This window comes from Trichophyton benhamiae (assembly GCF_000151125.1).
Source record: "Trichophyton benhamiae CBS 112371 chromosome Unknown contig01293.0, whole genome shotgun sequence".
Lineage (NCBI taxonomy): Eukaryota > Fungi > Ascomycota > Eurotiomycetes > Onygenales > Arthrodermataceae > Trichophyton > Trichophyton benhamiae.
The window spans coordinates 325,783-347,033 of NW_003315113.1; the positions used below are offsets into that span (position 1 = coordinate 325,783).

The 21,251-nt window shown below is 50.4% G+C and overlaps 6 protein-coding genes across 6 annotated transcripts; 1 reads left to right on the top strand and 5 right to left on the bottom strand.

Moving 5' to 3' along the window:
* Nucleotides 1-688: 688 nt before the first annotated feature.
* ARB_04070 (uncharacterized protein) lies at nt 689-3,599 on the bottom strand (the record flags this gene model as incomplete). Its single annotated transcript, XM_003017147.1, has 2 exons — nt 689-3,306; nt 3,383-3,599. 2 exons carry the CDS (start codon nt 3,597-3,599, stop codon nt 689-691), a joined length of 2,835 nt encoding a protein of 944 aa, XP_003017193.1.
* Nucleotides 3,600-4,807: 1,208 nt separating this feature from the next.
* ARB_04071 (uncharacterized protein) lies at nt 4,808-5,562 on the bottom strand (the record flags this gene model as incomplete). The annotated part of the gene is made up of 2 exons (XM_003017148.1): nt 4,808-5,446; nt 5,551-5,562. The coding sequence occupies 2 exons, from the start codon at nt 5,560-5,562 to the stop codon at nt 4,808-4,810; spliced, it is 651 nt and encodes a 216-aa protein (XP_003017194.1).
* A 126-nt stretch (nt 5,563-5,688) lies between these two features.
* ARB_04072 (uncharacterized protein) lies at nt 5,689-10,540 on the top strand (the record flags this gene model as incomplete). The annotated part of the gene is made up of 4 exons (XM_003017149.1): nt 5,689-5,829; nt 5,927-6,412; nt 6,477-10,287; nt 10,353-10,540. 4 exons carry the CDS (start codon nt 5,689-5,691, stop codon nt 10,538-10,540), a joined length of 4,626 nt encoding a protein of 1,541 aa, XP_003017195.1.
* A 766-nt stretch (nt 10,541-11,306) lies between these two features.
* On the bottom strand, nt 11,307-13,847 carry ARB_04073 (uncharacterized protein; the record flags this gene model as incomplete). Its single annotated transcript, XM_003017150.1, has 6 exons — nt 11,307-12,595; nt 12,632-13,160; nt 13,233-13,396; nt 13,438-13,587; nt 13,706-13,735; nt 13,805-13,847. 6 exons carry the CDS (start codon nt 13,845-13,847, stop codon nt 11,307-11,309), a joined length of 2,205 nt encoding a protein of 734 aa, XP_003017196.1.
* Nucleotides 13,848-15,716: 1,869 nt separating this feature from the next.
* Nucleotides 15,717-16,767, bottom strand: ARB_04074 (cysteine-rich secreted protein; the record flags this gene model as incomplete). The annotated part of the gene is made up of 2 exons (XM_003017151.1): nt 15,717-16,252; nt 16,308-16,767. 2 exons carry the CDS (start codon nt 16,765-16,767, stop codon nt 15,717-15,719), a joined length of 996 nt encoding a protein of 331 aa, XP_003017197.1.
* A 1,515-nt stretch (nt 16,768-18,282) lies between these two features.
* Nucleotides 18,283-20,422, bottom strand: ARB_04075 (sucrose transporter, putative; the record flags this gene model as incomplete). The annotated part of the gene is made up of 4 exons (XM_003017152.1): nt 18,283-19,646; nt 19,739-20,060; nt 20,158-20,197; nt 20,250-20,422. The coding sequence occupies 4 exons, from the start codon at nt 20,420-20,422 to the stop codon at nt 18,283-18,285; spliced, it is 1,899 nt and encodes a 632-aa protein (XP_003017198.1).
* Between the last annotated feature and the right edge of the window lie 829 nt (nt 20,423-21,251).

A 21,251-nucleotide genomic window follows, 5' to 3' on the forward strand; every position in this document is an offset into this window, starting at 1 on the left:
CAAGGTCCTTCATCAATCAAGTTGTATATCCTCCTCTGCCTCTGTTTCTACGGAGTGCTTCTCTGCATTTACTTCCCTCAGTATTTGCCTCCCCCGCATTCCTCCATGCATGCCACATACTGCATGCATGCATCCTATCGACTGGGCAACCTGTGAAACGGCGTCAACGCCATGAAAAAGTGGACAAGAACAAGACTTATCCGCGTGCTTCCTGGGCCTTTTCTTACTTCTAACTCGTCGCAAAAATTGGCTCGGGTCGAGACTTAAGGTTCCGAGGGTCGCTGAAGTCTGCTGTGAAGTCTAGGATGAAGCCTACCTACTATGAAGTCTACTATGAAGTATACTGTGAAGTCTACCGTGGTGTGAGAGGGCTGTCTGTACGAAGAGATAGGGGTGGTTGGCGGCTGGGCGTTGGAAAGACGAAGCTCAATTCTAAACTCAGTCGAAAGCTAGATAGCATGGATTATGTAGTTATACATTCATATTATATTCATGGTCATGGTCATGGTCGTGTTCATGTTCACTCGTCATGGGCCAGCTCAGATAGACCATTCGTTCTTGTTATCCGCCGGGCTGATGAAAGGTTCATCAAGCTGCTTGATAGCGTGCTCGCCGCATAGTATACTATCACCACCACCACCACATCATTAGCACAGCTTCCCCCGCAAATAGTAGAAAAGAAATAAACTCACCAGGCTTCGGCAATCAAACCATCCAATTCCTTAATGATCTTCTCCCTCTTAGCGCCAATGCTAGTCCCCTTACTCATTTCAGCCTGTAAATCCCGGATATGCTTCTTTTTCCCCGTCCCCGCGGCGTCCATCACCTTCTTGCCTAGACAGTCACTATGGAAAGCATGCTGGCATGGGAACACAAAGAACTGTCTGCTCAGCACTGGCAGCGAGCAGATCCAGCATTTCTCGCCGGGCTCGACGATCGCATAGCGGGATCCCAGCGCCGCGGTCTCAAGGCGAATTTGTTCCGCTACATGTGCGGAATTGTCCATTTCCTGACGGAGCGTGTCAATGTGCCGCGAGTAGTCCTCTAGTGCGGTGCAGATTTCATCCTTGAAGTCATCTATTACCACGAAATCAGGGAAGAAGGGAATCAGGTCTTCGATGCGTAGCAATTCGCATCGGCGGAGGAATTCAATTGCCTCCTTGATCCCGATGCCGGGCTGATGGATCTTCTTTTCTGCCACGAGCAGCCAGAGCTTCTTGCGTAGTTTGTCGTTCCCTTCTGGCCTGTCGGCGACAAGGGCGGCGAGCTCGATGTCGTTGTGTTTGAGGGCCAGGGTGACGCCTTCTTGGTACTGCCCCATCATGCTGTAGATGTGCACGCAGGACTGCACCCGTTTATGCTGGATGCATAGGCGTAGTGCAAAGTCGGCGTCATAAGGGGGAGGAGAGGATGGCTGGGATTCTAGGTATTGAAGTAGAGCGCCCTCGGATGTCGATGGGTGCGAGGCATAGATGGATATTAGGGTATTATGTACGGCGGCAGAAGGGTTGGGGTGGTTGGCGATGATGAAGTTCAGGTATCTCGTTGCTTGATTCTGGGACAGGGACGTCTTGGTGTCCTTATTGTAGGTGAGCAGGGCTGGAATGAGCTTCTGGGAGTCTAGGCCCGTCTGTCTCATCAGTATGTCCACAAACTCGCTGGCAGAGTATGTCATTAACACGCTGCTGTACTTGTAGAACACTTCTGGGTCGGTCTGCTTCTTCAGCACGTTCAGGGCCTCTGCCCATTTCTCCCGTTGGACCCAGTACGACAGCACGAAGTTGTGGTCATTGATTGTGGTTGCAAAGTACAGCAGCTCCTGTTCCCGCCCATGGCTGCCTATAATGTCATAGACTGTCCTTGGGTCCAGATCGGCCTTGTACTTGTTCACAAACTGCTGGAACTCAGAGCGTATGGTCTGGATATCGTCTTTTGCATCGTCTTCGTTGCCTCCCTCGACCAACTCGGCCTTGGTAGCAATGGTATCATCCAGAGAGTTCAGCTTCGACATGAAGACTTCAACCAGCCAGCTCGATATCATCATTCTTTGCATAGTAGCCGACTTCTTGTATGTTGATAGCTGGGTGAGAAGATACTTCCTGAGAGCATCATGTTCTCCCTTGTCAATAAACGTGAGGCAAACCTCTTCAAAGCTTTTGCTACTTTTGCCCCAAACTGCAGCTGCTTCGAGGTACTGTCCCTTGCTGGCTAGGTGGTCACCCGAAGCAGTGGCTACGGCATCCTTTTGCGTGACGCCGTGGGCATAACGGAGTGCAGAGTCAAACTGCTGTTCTTTCAACAGGATCCTCCATACGTCCCTGTCCTCGTCATTGGCGGATATCTCATATATCGCCTGGCCAGTAAAGAGCCAGTAGGTATTCATCTTTTGATCTGCAACCAGGCCGAGGGAGCTTTCGCCCGGCTCAAGCACTGCTTGATCGTATACGATCTCTCCATTTAACCGGTTGATCGCGACGATTCTCCCTTCAACCAGTGTAAGGATATGCCATTGTGTCATGGTCATCCCCTTGATAGGGTCTTGGATCAGCTTCCTGCCTCCCCTCGCTGATTCTGTAGCCGGCAAAATCGAACGGGAGACCATCTTGGCCTTGTCAAATATCCTGCTCCCTCCATCCTGGTTGGGAGCTGAGTTGGGTACAGTACCATGCAGAACGCCCAGTGAAGAAAGCCAGGCAAAGTGCTTTTCCTCTGCTCTGCCGTCACTGTGCCCTTCTTCCAAGGGGTCCGGCTGCATAGCTAGAAGGGATGGTGCCGATAGAGTAGCGCTGGTAAGTTCGTGAATAACGGGTGTCTCCTTGCGGAACAAGTCGATGTATATCGATCCTCCTCCTCCTCCATCTTTACCGTGCCTCCCTATCTTCCCCGTGAAATAGAATATCTTCCCGTTCGACGAGACGATGATTTGGCGGAGATCCTTCCTACCACCCACAAAGTCCACCCAAACACCCGTCACCGCCAGACTAGGCACCTTGTACACCGTGTTGACATATCTCTCGTCCCTGCGGTAGAACTCGGAGGAAGATTCGATGTATACTTCGTACAGGTTCCCGTCCGTCGAGCCCACGAGAATCTCTCTAGTTGACGCTGTAGGTAAGGCCGGGTTCCAAGCAATGCATTCTATCATCACCCCCTTGAGGCGCGAGAGCAGTTTAGGTTGTCGGGACTGGGTGTGAAGATAGTAGTTCTCCCCCAGAGTAGTCGATATTATCAAATGCGAGGCAGAAGGGTCCAGAAACATGCGGCGGATGACGCCTATCTCAGATGATTTCTTCGGCAGGTCGATATCTAAAGCCCAACGTCAGTACCAACAGCAACAACAACAACAACGACGACGGAGAGAATTAAAGGCGTAAGAGCGCACCGTCAATATCTTCTGCATTATTCAAGTCGATCCTTAGTATCCTACCCGTCGCAAGCGCCAGGATGAGCACATCGTTGGCTACCTGGGCTGCGACGAAGTCTGCGGCGATGGAGAACTTGAGCTGGACCTTCTTGACGCTGAAGATGGGCAGCGAGGACTCGGCCAGCTTGTCCAGGCTGCTGGCAGCTACATAGCCACTGGATCCGTCCAGCGCCATGGTGCGCAGTGAAGGGCGGTTTAGCTGTTATACCATCGCGGGTTGTCGGGTGGAAGCTGGAGCTGTCGTAGTTGTTAGTTGTTAGTTGTCGTTGTCGTTGAAGTTGAAGCTTGACGTTGAAGCTCCCAAAGTGTTATTATTCTTCGCTCTAAACATCGTCAACGCCAAGCTGGGCCGGCCGCCAGTAGACACAGCATAGAAAGCAGAGACAGCGAGCTGGACGGCAGAGACGAGGGTATAACTGGGTGTTATGAGGCAAGGATGGCCATGTAGAGCTTCTACTCTTCTTTACTCCCTGCTCTGCGCTGCTGTTTTCCTTGTTTTCCTTCCTCGATGTCGCAGCTAACTGGAGAGACAGCACAGCCATCACCATCCACCGCCATCCAACACGGCTCCAACGGACATTATGAAGAGACTACCAGGCAGTTGATACTGTTTTACTGAGCAGGAACCTGCCGGTCGATGAACTAATGCAGCATCTTGCGGTCAGAGTGCTCCTCGTCGGTTTACACAGCGGGATACAGCCTACACCGTTACTATTCAGCTTAGAGACATGAACAGCATCTACAACTACTACTAGGAGAAGAGAGCCGAAGCAGAGAAGGCAACCGTGGGCCGTTTACCACTGCTCCATGGCCATGTCCGTTGGGCACGAGATGCTTGGACGATAGGCCCGGCGGAATAAACCGGTCATCGCTTCTTGTCCGCAAGGCTGCGAGCACGCAGGCACTCCTGATGAATGGAGATGACCATGGCTAGTTCGTGATCTTGCTGCCAATCCTCTCTCCACTCTTGCCAGGGGAACAGATGGCCCATCTCATTATGATCATGCCGGGTGGGTGTCTTACCATGTTTATGCACGGCAATGCGCAGGACCAGCAGCATCAAAAGAGCATCAAAAGAGCAGCAGAAGAAAGAAAGCTCTCCTCCAGCAGACGGGCATAACTACCCTGTATACACTCCCTAACTACATGCTCCTCCCTCCAGGCCCTGCCCGTAGACATCTAACTATGTACATTGATATCGCCTGCCCGCCGGCCGCCGTAGCGCAGTCCCGCGGTGCCAGCCTGTAGCTAGCCAGTCCCAGCACTCCCCACCGCGCTGCCCTCTTTTCCTCTACTCTCTACCACTGCTACTACCACTACCATCTATCTATCCCTCTATCTTCCATCCTCGCCGGCGCTCCAACTCCAACTCCAACTCCAACTTCAGCTCCAAAACCCCGTCACGTGATCACCCCCCGGCGAAGGTTTTTTGGCTGCGAAAGAAACGAAAAAGACGGCGAAACGACAGGAAGAAACGAAGAAAAAGAAGAAAAAGAAGCAAAACGCCCGGGACGAAGTTCGCTGTCGCTGCTCGACCGCATCTCCCTCTCGCCCGCCGTCCTGACCTCTGCTGCGACGCCCATTGCCGTCCTGCCTCGCCCGCTCGCTCCCTTCTGTCCTGCCCTGGCCTGGCCTGCCCTTTCGTCGCCCGTCTAGATCCCGCGACCCAGCAGCCAGCCAGCCAGCCAGCAAGCCAGCAAGCCAGCAAGCCCATGGAGCGTGTCCTCTGAAGCAGAGACTGCCTGCCCCTTCGTTGCCAGCTCCAGAGCCACCACCGGACGGGCTGAATTGGCCCTCCAGCAGCTCCAGCAGCCATGACGGGAGCTCCGCCGTACTCCTCGCGCTCGCCGTCCCAGCAGGCTCGCTATCTCTCCTACTCGCCGTCGCGGGATCGCCCCTACGCTGGCTCTGACGCCTCTTCTTCCTACCAGCAGCAGCAGCAGCAGCAACAGCAACAGCAACAGCAACAACAGCAGCAGCAGCAACAGCAGCAGCAGCAGCAGCATCCACCTCGTACGCCGCCTGGCTTTGGTGCAGTGAGCAGGAGTCCGCACTACAACCAGCCTACATCGCCCATGAACACCACTTTGCCGCCCTTGAACGGCGCGGAGCCTTCGCCGGCCTACCACGCCAGCCATCCGGCCTCCAACCAGCCTGGATACTCCCTCCCGCGGCCGTACAGCAGCTCGCTGATGTCGAATTCAGCTCACTCCCCGACTCCGGGCATGTTCGGCCATACGCCTACCCACACGCGTCCGGGGAGCATGGGAGACACCGTCATGCACTCTCCCAAGCGCGAGCCTGATATCCCTCTCGACTCGCGCTCAGCAAATCCCGTCTACTCTTCCTCCTCCTCGCAGCCTCCCATGGCCCGCGAGGCTAGAGCTACGACTCCAAAGGAACCGGTCAGTTCGCTTTTTTTAACCTTTCCCTTTTTTTTTATATCTATATATACCCTTATATTGTATTATATTAGGGGGTTACTGACGATGCCCTTATTAGAAACCTGCAAGAGCTACAGATCCCATGTCCTTTGCCAGTATTTTATCGGGCCCTGCAGAAGAACGCCCTCGGAAGGCTTCTGTCCCGCCGGTCAAGGCCAGTGAACCACCAGCCCAGCCTGTAGCAACGCCTGCTCCCAAACCGGCCCCCAAACCAGCCCCTAAGGCCGAACCCAGGGTGCTAGAGTCCGATAAACGTCGCCGGCATCACAACTACGACGCTACATATAGTGAAATTGCGCCAAAGCCCGTTGCGAATGGCACAGCTTCCGCTAAATCGGCGCCTCCTCTGGCCCCTGCAAAGCAATCTTCTTCGTCACACTCTCGGGGTGAGTCAAATAATGTCACCACTGCGCTGGAACGCTTAGACAATTTAGACAAAAGCGATCTCGAATCTCCTGGGTTCGAAGATGAGTGGCAGCGATATATCATCAAGGGGAGGAAACGGGCTAGGGAGGCAGAGGCCCTGGATAATCAGAAGAGAAAGGTATGCACCCAACCACCCATTAACGTTATCTTTACATCGTCGTTGCTAAATTTTTGTAAAACAGCGACGTCGAGCCAACTTTTTGGGTAAACTGGCCCGTGTGTTCGAGAAGCAAGCCATTGCCGGTACCGAACGATTTGCCCGACTCCATGAAGCTGAAGTGATAGAAGAGGTCCAGCAGAAGGAGATAATGGATGAAAAAGAACGCAAGAAGGATATGCAGCGGAAACGGCGGCGTGAGAATACCGTTCGTGCTGAGATGGAGAAGATTCAGGCCGCGCAGAAGAAGGTCAGCAAGATGGAAGACGATGCCGAAAAGGAGAAACTACAACGTGAAATCGCTCGCTCTCGCAAGAAGATCAAGCACACCAAACATGTACTCGAGACCGGATCTGCTCCCCAAGAGATCAGTGAAGTCGCTCCTCTGTCACCAAACCTCGAGGGTGGCACTACCGGTTCATTTCACACCCGTGACAAGCCTTCTCCTAATAAGAAGAGACCCAGCAAGGGAGGCTCTGCCGCTCGGCCAAAGAAGACCAAGGAGCAGAAACAGGCCGAGAAGGATGCCGCAGAGGCTGCCTATGCGGCCATGGAAGGTGAAGAACCGTCTGCCGCCGCATCCAAGGACAAGAAGCCGGCCGCGAAAAAGGATGCCAAAGCTTCAAAGGAACCCACGCCCGCCCCCGTTGCGACTTTCGACACCAAGGGTTATGCCCAGCTATATGAACAGATCTGGAGGGATATGGCTCGCAAGGATATTCCCAAGGTTGCTCGTATGAAGACTACCTCTCTCAATATCCGACAGGAGAACTGCCGCAAAACGGCACAGCTCGCAAGTAAACAGGCAAGGAAATGGCAAGATCGTACCAACCGCAGTACGAAGGATACCCAGGCCCGAGCCAAACGAACCATGCGTGAGATGATGTCCTTCTGGAAGAGGAACGAGCGTGAAGAGCGTGATCTGCGCCGGATGGCAGAGAAACAGGAACTCGAGCTCGCCAGAAAGGCAGACGCAGACCGTGAAGCCAACCGCCAGAAACGAAAACTCAACTTCCTCATCTCCCAAACCGAACTGTACTCCCATTTCATTGGCCGGAAGATCAAAACCAACGAAGCCGAACAGTCTGGTGACACCGCCGCCGCTCCCGCCGTTGACAAGCCCGCCGACGGCGCAAAGGAACCCGAAACCTCGCTCAACGTACCCGATGACCTCGGCGATCTCAGCGCAAAGGTTACCAACTTTGAGGATCTCGACTTTGACGCTGAAGATGATACTGCTTTGAGAGAGGCGGCCATGGCCAACGCACAGAATGCAGTCAAACAAGCCCAGGACCGCGCTAAGGCGTTCAACGAACAGGAGAACAAGATGGCTGCCTTTGACGAAGGTGAAATGAACTTCCAGAACCCTACAAGTTTGGGTGATGTCCAGGTTGCACAGCCTAAGCTGCTTAACTGCCAGCTCAAGGAGTACCAATTGAAGGGTCTCAACTGGCTGGTCAACCTTTACGAGCAGGGCATCAACGGCATCCTTGCCGACGAGATGGGTCTCGGAAAGACTGTACAGTCTATCTCCGTCATGGCGTATCTTGCTGAGGTCCACAATATCTGGGGTCCGTTCCTCGTTATTGCACCGGCTTCGACTCTTCACAATTGGCAGCAGGAAATCACCAAGTTCGTACCAGATATCAAAGTGCTTCCGTACTGGGGTTCGGCCAAAGATCGAAAGGTGCTGCGTAAATTCTGGGATCGCAAACACATCACTTACACCAAGCAATCCGAGTTCCATGTCCTGGTGACATCCTATCAACTCGTCGTTTTGGATGCCCAGTACTTCCAAAAGGTCAAATGGCAATACATGGTTCTTGATGAGGCTCAGGCTATTAAATCGTCACAAAGTTCAAGATGGAAGAATCTGCTTGGTTTCCATTGCAGAAACAGATTGTTGCTCACGGGAACACCTATCCAGAACAACATGCAGGAACTTTGGGCTCTTCTACATTTTATCATGCCTACTCTCTTTGATTCCCACGATGAATTCAGCGAGTGGTTCTCCAAGGACATCGAAAGTCATGCACAGAGTAATACCAAGCTGAACGAAGACCAGCTCAAGCGACTACACATGATTCTCAAGCCGTTCATGCTTCGACGTATCAAGAAGCATGTCCAGAAGGAACTCGGTGACAAGGTCGAGAAGGATGTCTTCTGTGACCTCACATACAGGCAGCGAGCGTACTATGCCAGCCTCCGAAATCGTGTCAGCATCATCGATCTTATTGAAAAGGCTGCCACGGGTGAAGAAGCAGACAGTACCACGCTGATGAACTTGGTCATGCAGTTCCGGAAAGTCTGCAACCATCCTGACCTGTTTGAGCGTGCCGACACTTCCTCACCTTACTCCATGTGTCATTTTGCTGAGTCCGCTTCCTTCGTCAGAGCGCAGCCATCAGTTCCCTATTCGACCCGTAGCTTGATAGACTACGATCTACCAAGCATGCTTTGCAGTTCCGCGGGACGACTCGACATTCCTGGGCCTAACAATAGCAAGGCAGGGTTTGATGATAAATACCTCTCGCATCTCATGAATGTGTGGTCACCGGAAAACATGCGGCACAGTCTAGGTGGAGACGATGCCTTCTCCTGGCTTCGGTTCACCGATCTGTCGATGGAAGAAGCACGTTCAATTTCTGAAAAGGGTGTCTTTGAGCGGGCGTTGGAGCGCCATGGTGTTGAGAATCGTCTGGCACGACTATCGATTGTTTATGACGATGATGAAACGAGCACGAATTCCCTTCTACCGCATTCGTTATTCAAAATCGTCGACCGTAACAGCCGATCTGCGCTCACCGAGCATGGTTCCTCCGGCTACCTACGTGAGCTATTCAACGTTACCCAGACGGTGATCGATAACCAAGGAATACTTGGTTTCGAGCCTTGTGGTAAATATGATGCGAACGCACCCCCAATAATGATATCATCTGCTTCATCCGTGCCGGACTTGGAGGCTCAAAATACCTTCTTCAATGTCCGGGCTCGTCAAGCTTTAATTGGAACAACAACTCGAGGCCTCGATGAAGATATTCTGAACCACAAGGTCAACCCCTTACCTTACTCGTATCCACCAATGCTGCCTAAACCAGGCTCCACGAAACGAGGATATACCAATATCACCGTGCCGTCCATGAGACGCTTTGTCACTGATTCCGGCAAACTAGCGAAACTGGACGAGCTACTTCGGGAGCTGAAGAACGGTGGCCACCGTGTACTACTCTACTTCCAAATGACCCGCATGATCGACTTGATGGAAGAGTATCTCACATATCGCAACTACAAATACTGCCGACTAGACGGTAGTACCAAGCTAGAAGACCGTCGAGATACCGTTTTGGATTTCCAGCAACGGCCCGAGATATTCATCTTCCTCCTCTCCACCCGTGCTGGTGGTCTAGGTATCAACCTGACAGCAGCCGACACAGTCATCTTCTACGATTCCGACTGGAACCCAACCATAGACTCGCAGGCTATGGACAGAGCTCATCGTCTCGGCCAAACAAGACAAGTCACAGTCTATCGTCTAATTACCCGTGGAACCATTGAGGAGAGAATACGCAAGCGAGCTCTTCAGAAGGAAGAAGTGCAGCGTGTCGTTATCTCCGGCGGTGCAGGTGGCGGCGTTGATTTCAACACCCGAAGCCGTGAGAACCGTACCAAGGATATCGCTATGTGGCTTGCAGACGACGATGAGGCAAAGATCCTGGAACAAAAGGAGAAAGAAGCTCTTGAGAAGGGTGAAGAGGCCGCTGCCGCTCCCAAGAAGGGTAGAAAGGCTGCTCCCAAAAAGAAGCGAGACGTCACGCTGGATGATATGTATCATGAAGGTATGCATTTACACTTATACTCTACACTCTACACCGTACATACGGTTACTTACAATGCAATATAGGTGAGGGTCACTTCGACGATCTAAGTGCCAGACCTTCCGGCGCCGCAACACCCTTATCTGCAGACGTCGAAGCACCTGCTGCAGGCCCATCAGGCAAAGGTGGTCGCCGCCGTGCTCCTGCAAAAGGCACCTCCAAACGAGCAAAAACCGCCAAAGAGCGTCTCCAATTCATCGATGGTGACGACTAGCTAATGTAAAAGGAAAATCAAAACAACCATGCATCCAACCTCGCGAGAAAGAAAACAAAAGTGGTTTTCCATGTCTCCCGCTCTTTCGTTCCATACATGTATTTTTTTCGCCTCTCCTTAGAATCCTTACTTTGCCATTGCCTTACTACTCATTCGATTCATGTCCATCTCCTACAACCATTCACCCCCTTTCCCCCATGTGCTTTTAAGGTATACTCTGTATTTTTTGTGTCTAGCTTATGTCTTTTCTTCCGCTGTTAAACTAGGTAGCTCGATAGTTGGGATTTCTGTGGCCTGATTGACTCGTGAGGTGGGAGTTTTCAGGAGGAAGGGTGATATACGTATTAATATATTGGGAGATGATGCATTATTGATGTTTCTTTTTGGTTTCTTTTACGTGGTTATATCATGGAGGTCACTCACTACGTGTTCACGCTGTAAGCTATCGAGGCTTAATAGGGAGTTTGCAGGCGAGAAAAACTGGCTGTCTATAATTTCTAATGGGAACACTGTTAATAAAGAAATGATGAAAGCATGATAGTTTATGAATGTTATTTGGCCCTGCAACACCGTAGCAAAAGGCGAGTAAGACATGAAAGTTCTATGAATACCAGAAAGCAAAGCCAGGTATGTAGGCTGACGGTAGATATAACGAAAAGGTAAAAGTACAAGACCTAAAGTAATGTGAAAGACAAAGAGGAAACAGTATAAAAACATGGTCATAGTGATAACTGTCAGGTGCAATTAATCAATCATTCATACAGCATCATACAGCATCAGGTCCCTTTCGCCCAGATCCAGATGGAGATCCAGAGCCGGATCCCTGGTCGAGAAGCAGCTTTGGTTTGATGTATTCGTCGTCAAGATGTTTAAACCACGTAGCATGGTCACGGTTGCCACTCAGCAAATCACGGAATGCATCAGTGGCAGCCGCAATAGGTCGGGATGAAGATGACGTTTCTGCTTGAGCAGTGTTAGCGTATGGTCCATCCCCGGAGGTATGAGCCGATGTTGATCGGGGTTGGGAATGGTTGCGAGAACGTTGGGCCTGTGAGGCTGCAGGAGGCAAGTCATCATCAGAGAATGCGGCATCGACCTCAAGGTCGAAGTCGTCGAGATTCATACCCATGTCACCTGTTCCTCTAGCATTTCGTCCAGCACGGCTTCTGTCATGGCTCATATCTATATCAACGCTGCTACCGCTGTGGCTTCCACTACGGCCTCCAAGCAACTCTTGAGTCGAAGCTCCATCTCGAGATCGAGTACGATCTATTCTGGAGTATGAAGATTTCTTCCTCGTGAGGCCACCGGGCCCTTCAGGAGCCTGGGGAGTTAGCCGTCCATTGCTACCGCTCGAGAAGCCATGACCAGTGCGATTGATCTCGTGTTCTCTTGCCACAGAATCTAGCTGGAAATCGCTTCTGCGTGGGGTATGTCCCATTCCAGTACCTGATCGCTTGTAGTATGTGCCACCATTCGTGACTTCGATATCAAATTCATCGTCGGAATCAATTTCCTCCACGACTCCAGTACGAATATCTAGAATTTCAAGCATTCTAGCGGTTGTACCTCCAAATATAATGACGGTCAAGACGACAACAACTAGAACTGTTGCACGCAAAGCTGGAGCATTTGTTCCCTCCAGTCCAGCAGCCAACGCGACACCGACTGCTCCTCGTAAGCCTGCCCAGAAAAGCATAGCTTGGTATGGATAAGGCAGTTCATCAGCAACATCCCTACCCCGACTGGCAGCTCTATACCGAATAACCCAGTTTATGGCCTGGGATAATGGGAACACAGATAGGTATCTGGCTACACATATTCCCACGACTGACACCATAATGAAGAGGGGTTTGAATTGCAGGTTCTCATCCGTGAACAGATCCAATCCTAGGTAAATGAATATAAAATTCTCGGAGAGTTGCGCCATAGTTTGGAATATGTACTTGGTAGTAAGTTGGGTTCGACGAGACATGTTGTAGTAGGCGTAGTGTTTTAGGGTCATTCCACAAAATAGTAGTGACACGATACCTGGAACAGAAAATGTCAGCAAAGCTAACTAGGTCTAAGATGAAAAGCATGGATCCATACCAGACATCTTGATTCCAGTCGAGAAAAAGTAACAGGCATAAGCAATCAAAAGAATGAGGCAACTCTCAATCTTTGGATCACGACGCACATGGGTATATTTTAGTCCCAACGCAGTGCCTATTCCAACGATCACTCCAATAAGGAGACTTCCAAAGAAAACAATCAAGAAAATGCCAATAGCCTCGAATAAACTGAGGACTGTAAGCGATCCTGCTGCGCTGCCTGGTTTGTATCTCTGCGCCGTCTCGAACAAAACAATTGCAATTGCATCGTTAAGAATAGACTCTCCAAATATAACCGTGTACAACTTCGGCTCGACTTTGTAGACGTTGAATATAGCAAGAATGGTGACAGGATCAGTCGCTGAGAGTGTGGCTCCGACGGAAAATGCCTCGACGAAGGAGATATCTAGCCCCTCAATAGGAATTCTTGTCCAAAGGAATAAGACGAGACCCAGGACTAACGCAGAGATGAATGTACCGGCGAAGGCGAAGGTAAGAATACTGCCAATATTTCGGAAGAAGTTACCCTGTGTTTAAAGAAGCCGGTCAGCAATTCCGCGCCCTTACAGCTGAAGCCACTGGATGGCGAAATGCCCTACCTGATGTAACTCATAGCCCGATGCTAATATAATAGGGGGGAGAAGAAGGTTGAAGAAGAACTGGTAGTCAAAGCTGACTGACTTCTGGATCAATGTTCCGGGCGTAAATCTAATGACCAAACCAACAACCATTCCTAGAAGCTGTGTTAGCATGCCAATAACATCTGTGCCGATCCTCTTAACACGGAGGCAGGGAAGACCGTACCGCCAAATATAGACAAAACCGTTTCATGTACCGCTTGAATGCGCTTCTGCTTAAGCAAGTAGCTGGTGAACAGGGCGGTAATCAACAGCACAATTAGGATGAAGAGAGCCCAGGAAGTCCAGAACTCCCGTTCTCCAGCTTCCGGAGAGTCTGCAATAATCCGTCAGAGTAAATCATTCGTTCCCTTATAGTTTCAATGTGCATAAAGCTCGAGGTTGCTTCTTTTATCGGGCTGGGCTGGCGAGTGGCACTTTAGGTCGGTGCATACCATCAGGGTCTTCTTCCTCCTCCCTCTTCCCTACAGAGAAAACCAGTCAGTCAAGTACTTCTTTATGGTCCACCCCATTACAGGGAGAAGGCTGCTCACTTAAAACCTTTGATATAACCCCGCCTAGAAAATTGGCCGCCATGGTGCTTGATGACGATGGGGCAACAGGCCGCCGGATTTCAGATGGGAGGATACGGACGCGACTGGGTAAGTCGATTAGAAAGGCAGGCTGCGCTCATAGTCTCCAGGGAGAGCTTCTACCGGTAACCTATAGGGGGGCAAACGACGCTGCTGGAGGAGAAGAGAGCTTCTGATATCGCACTGCTTGGAGTTGTTTATTCTTCCTTCTATGAGATCCGCCCGAATCGGGCCAAGTCGACCCCAAGTCACGTGCATCGGTGTCATCCGCCGGAAGTTCAATTTCAACGTCACGTCGAGAGCGACAGCGAGCAAACACCAGAACATCGACGTCGAGATGTCGAGATATCATAGCCACAGACAGTATTCGATAGCGGTTACCTGGTTGTTCTAGCTAGGATGTAATAAGCTGGCTAGCTGTTGTTTTCTCGAGAACTGCAAACTTCGCTTAAGACTTGTTCGACGGCCGTTTTGTCTCTATTGAACAACAACCACCTAAGTGCTTGCTGAAATGCTACTCTTCGAGAGAATAGTACGTTCAAAAACACTAGGGTGTTATTCTCTTATTCGTCTGTGTATCTTAAGCCACTCTCTCCTACTACTACAACATTCCTAATACTACCTGGTTGACCCTAAGGGGGGCTGGGTATTCTATCTAAAAAGGAGAAGGAAGCGGAAGTAGAAGATCTATATAAGAGATAAGTAAAATAAGATAGAGTAAAATGTACTTTAAGGTATATATATATCAAATAGAAAGTAATGTTTGAGGTTTCATGCAACAACCAAGCAGATGGTGCGCTAATGGGAGGATATTCTGAAGACGATAGATCATAGATGCCATTTTGGGGATGTCTTCTTCTCCTGTTAATCACTGAGCTATAGGTAGATGTGCAAGGCAGGCAATGGGAAGAATGGAGGTACCCATTACTCTCATCACTGTCATTGATATTCGTGGACTTTCTTGTTGGTTCCTTTCCCCGTACCCACGTCAACTCCATGCGTTCCATTGTGCTATGTTGCTACTAGAGCACAGCCCAAAATAACTATCGTTTGGTCGAGTTGCTTTGTATAGTGAGGTGGCCAGTCCCTATCCACGGTTCTGCTGGACGTCCCTGCGAAGGACGTCGTCTCCCGCCAGACACATATATCCCTTTCTTCAAGGGCTTCCTCCCAGTCGTCCACTTAGTTCGACAGACTGGTTAGTGCGTTCCGACTGACCGTCGGTTTGCGGGTGCCATGCGGTTGAATAAAGGAGTTTGACGCCCAGGCGTGGACTTGTAGCTTTCCTCATGTCTGGGGCAAGCTTCCAGAGTTTCCCTTTAGGGGATTTGGTTAAATTGTTTGTCTGTCAAATATAACTTTCAACCTGCTGACCACGAGTGTAGGCTCGCCCTTTGGCTCGGCTGTTTGATAGTAGCAGTGTCTTTGCAGTCTTGTGCCTTATTTATGCTTTGTTGCTTTAGCCCGGGGTCCCTTCAGATAAGCTCGCTCATCAAGAACGAGGGAGATAAGCAGCGAAGTTGGACACCATATATAGTGCTGGTGCGGATATTAGGATAGCAGTTGATATAATAATATGCTCCACAGATCCACATGTATAATAAGGTAAGTAAGTTTAAATCTGGGGAGTAGTCCTAGGATATGGAAGAGAGAAGAAATATTAAGCTGCTACACAGGCACCACGGCGAGGAGTTGTTCTTATATAGAGCTTCTCGACTGAGTCACTGCAGGTCCGCCAAACCAAGAGTCACTGAAGCACATATTCATTACCTATCCAAGTGACTACCCGCCCGACTTGAAATAACAAGTGAAGCAGAAAATGCCTTAAACCCGAAAGAAATAAACCCGAAAGCGAAAGTGACTAGAGGCCCACTTATTTGTGGCATTTTCTCTCTGAACAGTCAATCTTGTCACAGCATTGGTCCTTGCCATTGTACCAGATGCAGTTATTTTTGATACTTCTCACGCTGCATGGAACCTCCGTAAGTTCATATGGGACGCATGGCTCAGAAGACCGCGTGTAAAACGTAAGAGCGGGTTGATCCGCCGGACATGCAGGTCCAAGGCCTAGCTCAGCCCCTGTAATGCAGTATTTGCCGCAAGGCCACTTGGTGATTGCAAATCTGCCCGCCATCGCAAAGTTTGGAGTCTTGCCGATATGAGGCCCGTCAGCCGCATTGTTCATCCACTGACCTGCATCTGCTCCGTCCATAGGGGTTCCGTGGAGGTCTTTGATATAAAGCTCGTCTCCGGCGTTGATTGGGCGTCCCGGGTTACACAACTGGTCTCTGCAGAGCTGGAACTTTCCAAAGATGCGATCTCTGCTATCTGGAGCTGCATTATAGTATTTTCCAGTACGGAGGTAGCCGAGAAGGTAGCCGTTACTCTCCTTGAACGTATAGCATTTTCCTAGAAGGGTGAGTTTTATGGTATTTATAGTCGCTGACAGGAGACTATCACCTACCAGTCTTTAGCCCGGATGAGCATTCCTCAGGTTCGCAGCATCCCTCAGAGGTCACATTTTTATCCTCGGAGCAAGCGCATTTACCCTCCACGAGTGGTTTGCCGTTCTTACAAACCTTCCCATCGTAGATCTGTCCAGTGGGACAGCAGATATAGCCGACAGCCTCAGAGCCAGCTAAATCGTGACCTTCAGCGCAGCAGTCAAACGACGTGGTAGAACTGCCCTTGAGAGTTAGGCCGGGCAAGCAGCAGGAAGCAGACTGCTGATCAGCACTTGGTTGGAGGACATGGGTATCTGGGCATGAAAAGCCATCTTGAAAGCCATCTTCTCCCATCCACGTAACCTTGTTGTCTTTAATTATAGCGTCCTTCCCAATCTTCCTTACAGCCACGTTAGCAGCGTGGGCTAAGGAAGGCGAGTTCAGAAGGTTGCTCAGCAAAGCAAGGTAAATCAACTTCATGATGGGTATGCTGTTTTTGTGTTATACTCAAGGAAGCAGCCAGGTTTGAGTATTCCGAATTGAGAGCGTCAGACGTGGATTTATTCCCTGATTTTATATCCATTCTTTCGAGCTTGGATATCACGACTTCCCGCAATAAGAGGCATCCCTTGTGACCGCAGAGAAGATTGATCTAGACATACAGACTGGAGAAGGCTGCATTGAACGAGTTCATGGTATGCCAAATCTTTCTCGCTTAACATCAATTTGCAGTACGCTGGTCACAAGGCTATCATTGGGACGCTCTCAACGGCCTAGCATTAGCCGACGGTTGGGGGTGGGGAAGGCGGAAAGAGATGTTGGTATCATGTCCGGTAGCAACCATACGCCGCATCGGTATGCCATAAATTAATCCAAAGGTCATAAGGCAAGTGTGTAGTCAGGCTGGTTGATACCGGTTGAGGTCTTGTACATCAACCCAGGCCCATCTGGAGTCCAGCCGAGATCTGTGTAGCACAACCAACGGTGAGCTCATCCTCAGGCCAACCTGGGATTACCGCTGAGGAATCAGCAGGTACGTATATGTAGGGGGTATTTGACCTAGACCCAGGGCATGGTATTGTAGTTCCTCCCTCGCACGCCAAAATAAACGAATAAATAGCTTACTCCGAGGGATCCGATATGCTGTAAGACGTGACATCCAGATGCATGACCCGCTTGTGCTCTCAACGAGCATCGGATGTACTCGCTCGGGCGCAGGAACTGCATAGCACAGTGTAACGAAGCACTGCTGGCGCCGAGCTGAGAGCTACACAGCATCTGCTAGTTAATTGCGACTTTGGTTGTCAACCGGCCTGGCTCAATAATAACGAAAAGGGGGAGTAAGACAGCAGCAGCATCCTCACGCCACAGAAAACTAACTCGTTAACTAGTTAACTAGCCAGCTGACAGGGCCCTGCTAGGCTCATAGTTGAACGAAACGGCCTTGAATCAGATAGAAACGGCATCGATACAGCGCATGTTGAGTAACTATACAGCAACATGACCAAGAGCTCTGCTGCCGGGTTGACTTGTTGCTAGGGTCGTCAACAGGCTCCTAGTAGGGTCCATGGTTAAGCCCAATGGCTGATGACAGAGATATCAGCAGGTTTTGGCGCATATTGTGATGCGGGTATTATTCAAGAAGATGGCCCGTCTAATGGCTAGAATGTATATCAAATAGTTGCTGATATCTGGTTGTCATTCAACCACAGGGGCGATTCTAAGTGCAGATGCCCGCCCCAAATCATGAGCAGTTAATTATTAACAAAACTTGGCTGGAAGCAAACGATGGTCAATCCTTCAAAAACTGTATTCATGATATTATACAGAGCAAATAATTATCAAATAGCAATTACCTGTGTCTAGCTATGACCATGCTAAAAGTTGTTGTCTGACTACCAATTTGGTCATGGAAAAGGGTAGATCAGGGCATACGGAACAGCATTAACCAAGCGCTGCCTTGGACAACATCCATGAAATGGAAACAGGAATATTCTAGACGGCCTCGTCTTCAGTGCTCTGGGAAGGCCCGTCACCCATCGTGCTAGTGAACCATGCCGCTCCCAGGGCAGCGCAACCCCCGAACCGAAGCACCCATCCAACACTGTCATCCCAGGCTGCTCCCCGCGGTTTCTGGAGGGCCTTGAAAATAACACTGCTGATCAGGGTCGATACGATCTGCGGACACGAAATCGAGACATTATGGATTCCCAGGATAATCCCCGCCTGGTCGACTGTTTCATCTTTATCTCCTGCATCATGGTCAACCACGCTAGCACTAGACTCTTCCTCGACGTCTCTTTCATGGGCTCCAACATGAGATTGCAAAGGGCGTGGACGAGGGCCAATGGGAGAAGGATCTGAAGCTGTCCGAGGCCGGAGCGAACGTCTTTGCCGTCTGTGTGCTGCATCACGCTGTGCTACCTCCGCAGAGATAAGTGCGAAGGGGGCCCAGAGAGTGAGTGCCCAGGATAGGCCAACGGTTGCGATCACCACTGTTCCAGCTGCCGGCGACGACACGAAGATCGTGCTAAACATGCACAGTGCGAAGAGAATATGCGAGATGAGCCAGAGCTTGCGCAGAGTGAGACCGGGAACCTGCAGTTTGGAGAGGATGGATGACCACCTCCCCCCTCCTCGTTCATCCGACCTGCTGGGATCATGGATTGGCTCGATAACGGCCGGTTCGATAGCAGAACCAGCTGACGCGGTGAAAGAAAGCGTCGATGTCGACGGTCGATTGCTCAAATATGGCCGGTTCTGGGGCGGAGAGCTCGCTTCTGATGCAACCGGTGGTCGATAACCCGGCACAATCACCAGGGGCAGGACAATGCTTCCTACAAACGAGGTGATGGCGTATATCAAAAGGGCGAAAGTACCTATTCTAGTTGCTTTTTCCCAGACAGCATCCATCTCCTCCTTGGACAGGTGAGGGTGCTGGTCAAATATGGGATTGACATAGAGCTGTCCGATATAGGTAGTTGAATAGAACAGGAATGGGAACCAGCCAACCCATGCACAGAGCTGGACCTCGCAGACCTTTCGAATCCGGGGAGGTAGCCTTCGTATTGACTTGAACACCTGCACGAAAAATGCAAGGACGCCTGGGTTCTCTGATGTCGGGGGCCCTTCTAACCGTGGGTCACGCTCGGTGATGTATGAACAGCTGGCCAGGAGTGTAAGCCCCAGGCACAAGGATGCAATCACGCAAAGGACTTTGAACTGAGTATCTCCGAAGAAAGGAAATATCTCGGGGAGTTTCAGATAGCCTGATATGTAGCCCACAATATTTCCAATGCCTGTCAGCCTGCTTGCCCATGCATTTGCAGCTTCTTGCTGATGTGCAGGGGCATTATCAACTATGAAAGCACGAATTGCCGCTTGTACTAGTTATCAGTTCAAATTAGTATGCAAGGGCATTGAGTTGTCAACTACTACGTTGCGTACATACCCGTATTGATAGCAAAATCAAGGCAGTACATCAGTAAAGTCGCCACCACGATGATAGTTACTTTGACCCCGGACGATTCAGGAGGTGCTCCAAGTAGTGATAGGATTCCTCCCACTATCTCCCTTACCCATGCCAGTGCCAGCAAAGAGAAAACAGTAGCAATGCCCCCTCCGATCATAAAGGGTTTTCGTTTTCCCCAGCTAACGCGGCAGTTATCACTTCTGATTCCAACGTATGGCTGCACCAAAGTCCCAGTCAAGGGTCCTGCAATCCATACAAATGCAAGTAATGACTTGCTCATTCCAAGTGAGAGTAAATATGGCTGTAAGGTACGTTAGCTAGAGGTCATCTGACAAATACAAACCATAAGAAAAGACATGGTTATACAAGGGAGATGGGATGCATGGATATGTACTCACGGATCCATTTGATAACTCAACTGACCATACAATCTGCAGCCTAAACATGCATTAGCTGTTGTATGGGAATGATATTGAACCAGATAACTTACCCCCCGATGCTGAGAGCTAATAGGAACAAGTACCAGCTGCTTTTAGCCTCCTCTTCTTTCTCTGCCTGTTTGGCCACGGCAGCAGCATCATCCCAAATATCCCCGGACCGTCTCTCGGGATCATCCAGGAGAGGCGATGTGCTGTTATCCTCCCTATCTCCCGGATAGGCCATGACTATATAGGAAATAAGATGTATGTAGCTCTAAAGGGGTATATCAAAGCGGATGTACGGCCGAGCCGCATGAACGGCCATGGACAAGAGCTCCGAAATAGCAACGCAGCCCCGAAGTAGCAAAGCAGGTTTGAGAGCACTCGTGGGTTGACCGGATAGTCCGCGGAGGCGAGCTTTCAAGAAACAAGAAGAGCCATATATCAAGCAAGCTCTGGAGAAGTTCTACCGCAACCCCCTTTTCCCACACGCTTACTTTTCACCTTCTGAAGCAACAGAGGGTCATGAGGCCGAAGTCAGAAGTCTTACACTCAGCCATGGCGAGAATGGGCTTAACCCAAAAGCCACGTCTTGTCCTCCAGCCTTTGCTGTCCATTAGCCAGCCCAGCGCAAAGAAAGTTGCACCGCTGCGTCATCCATGAAGCCTAACGGGAGGTACCTATACCTGCCGCGGCTGAAGCAGCCATAACTCGACGGGCCCTCTTGACCTTTAGACGAGGCGACGGGGGCCTGAGTGTAATTGGTCTCAGGCAGTTAAAAGCACAGGTTATCCAGTTGATCGTTTGAATACGGGACAGTCCGTGATTCTAGGCCCCGGTGTTGGTGTTGGGCGGAGGTGTAGTGGGCAGGGCCTCGTATATATACAACGCAGCGAAATTGCTGCGGATATCCTCAGAGTTAGAGGTTAAGTGCCTCACTAAGTGTAAGGGCTCCGTACTATAGGTAAGATGGCGGGAAGAGAGGACTCCGTTGGTGCTTGTTGGGTCAATTTTATTATTTTATATGGTGGAGATGAATATTTACGGAGATATCTACAGGGATATTGCCAGGA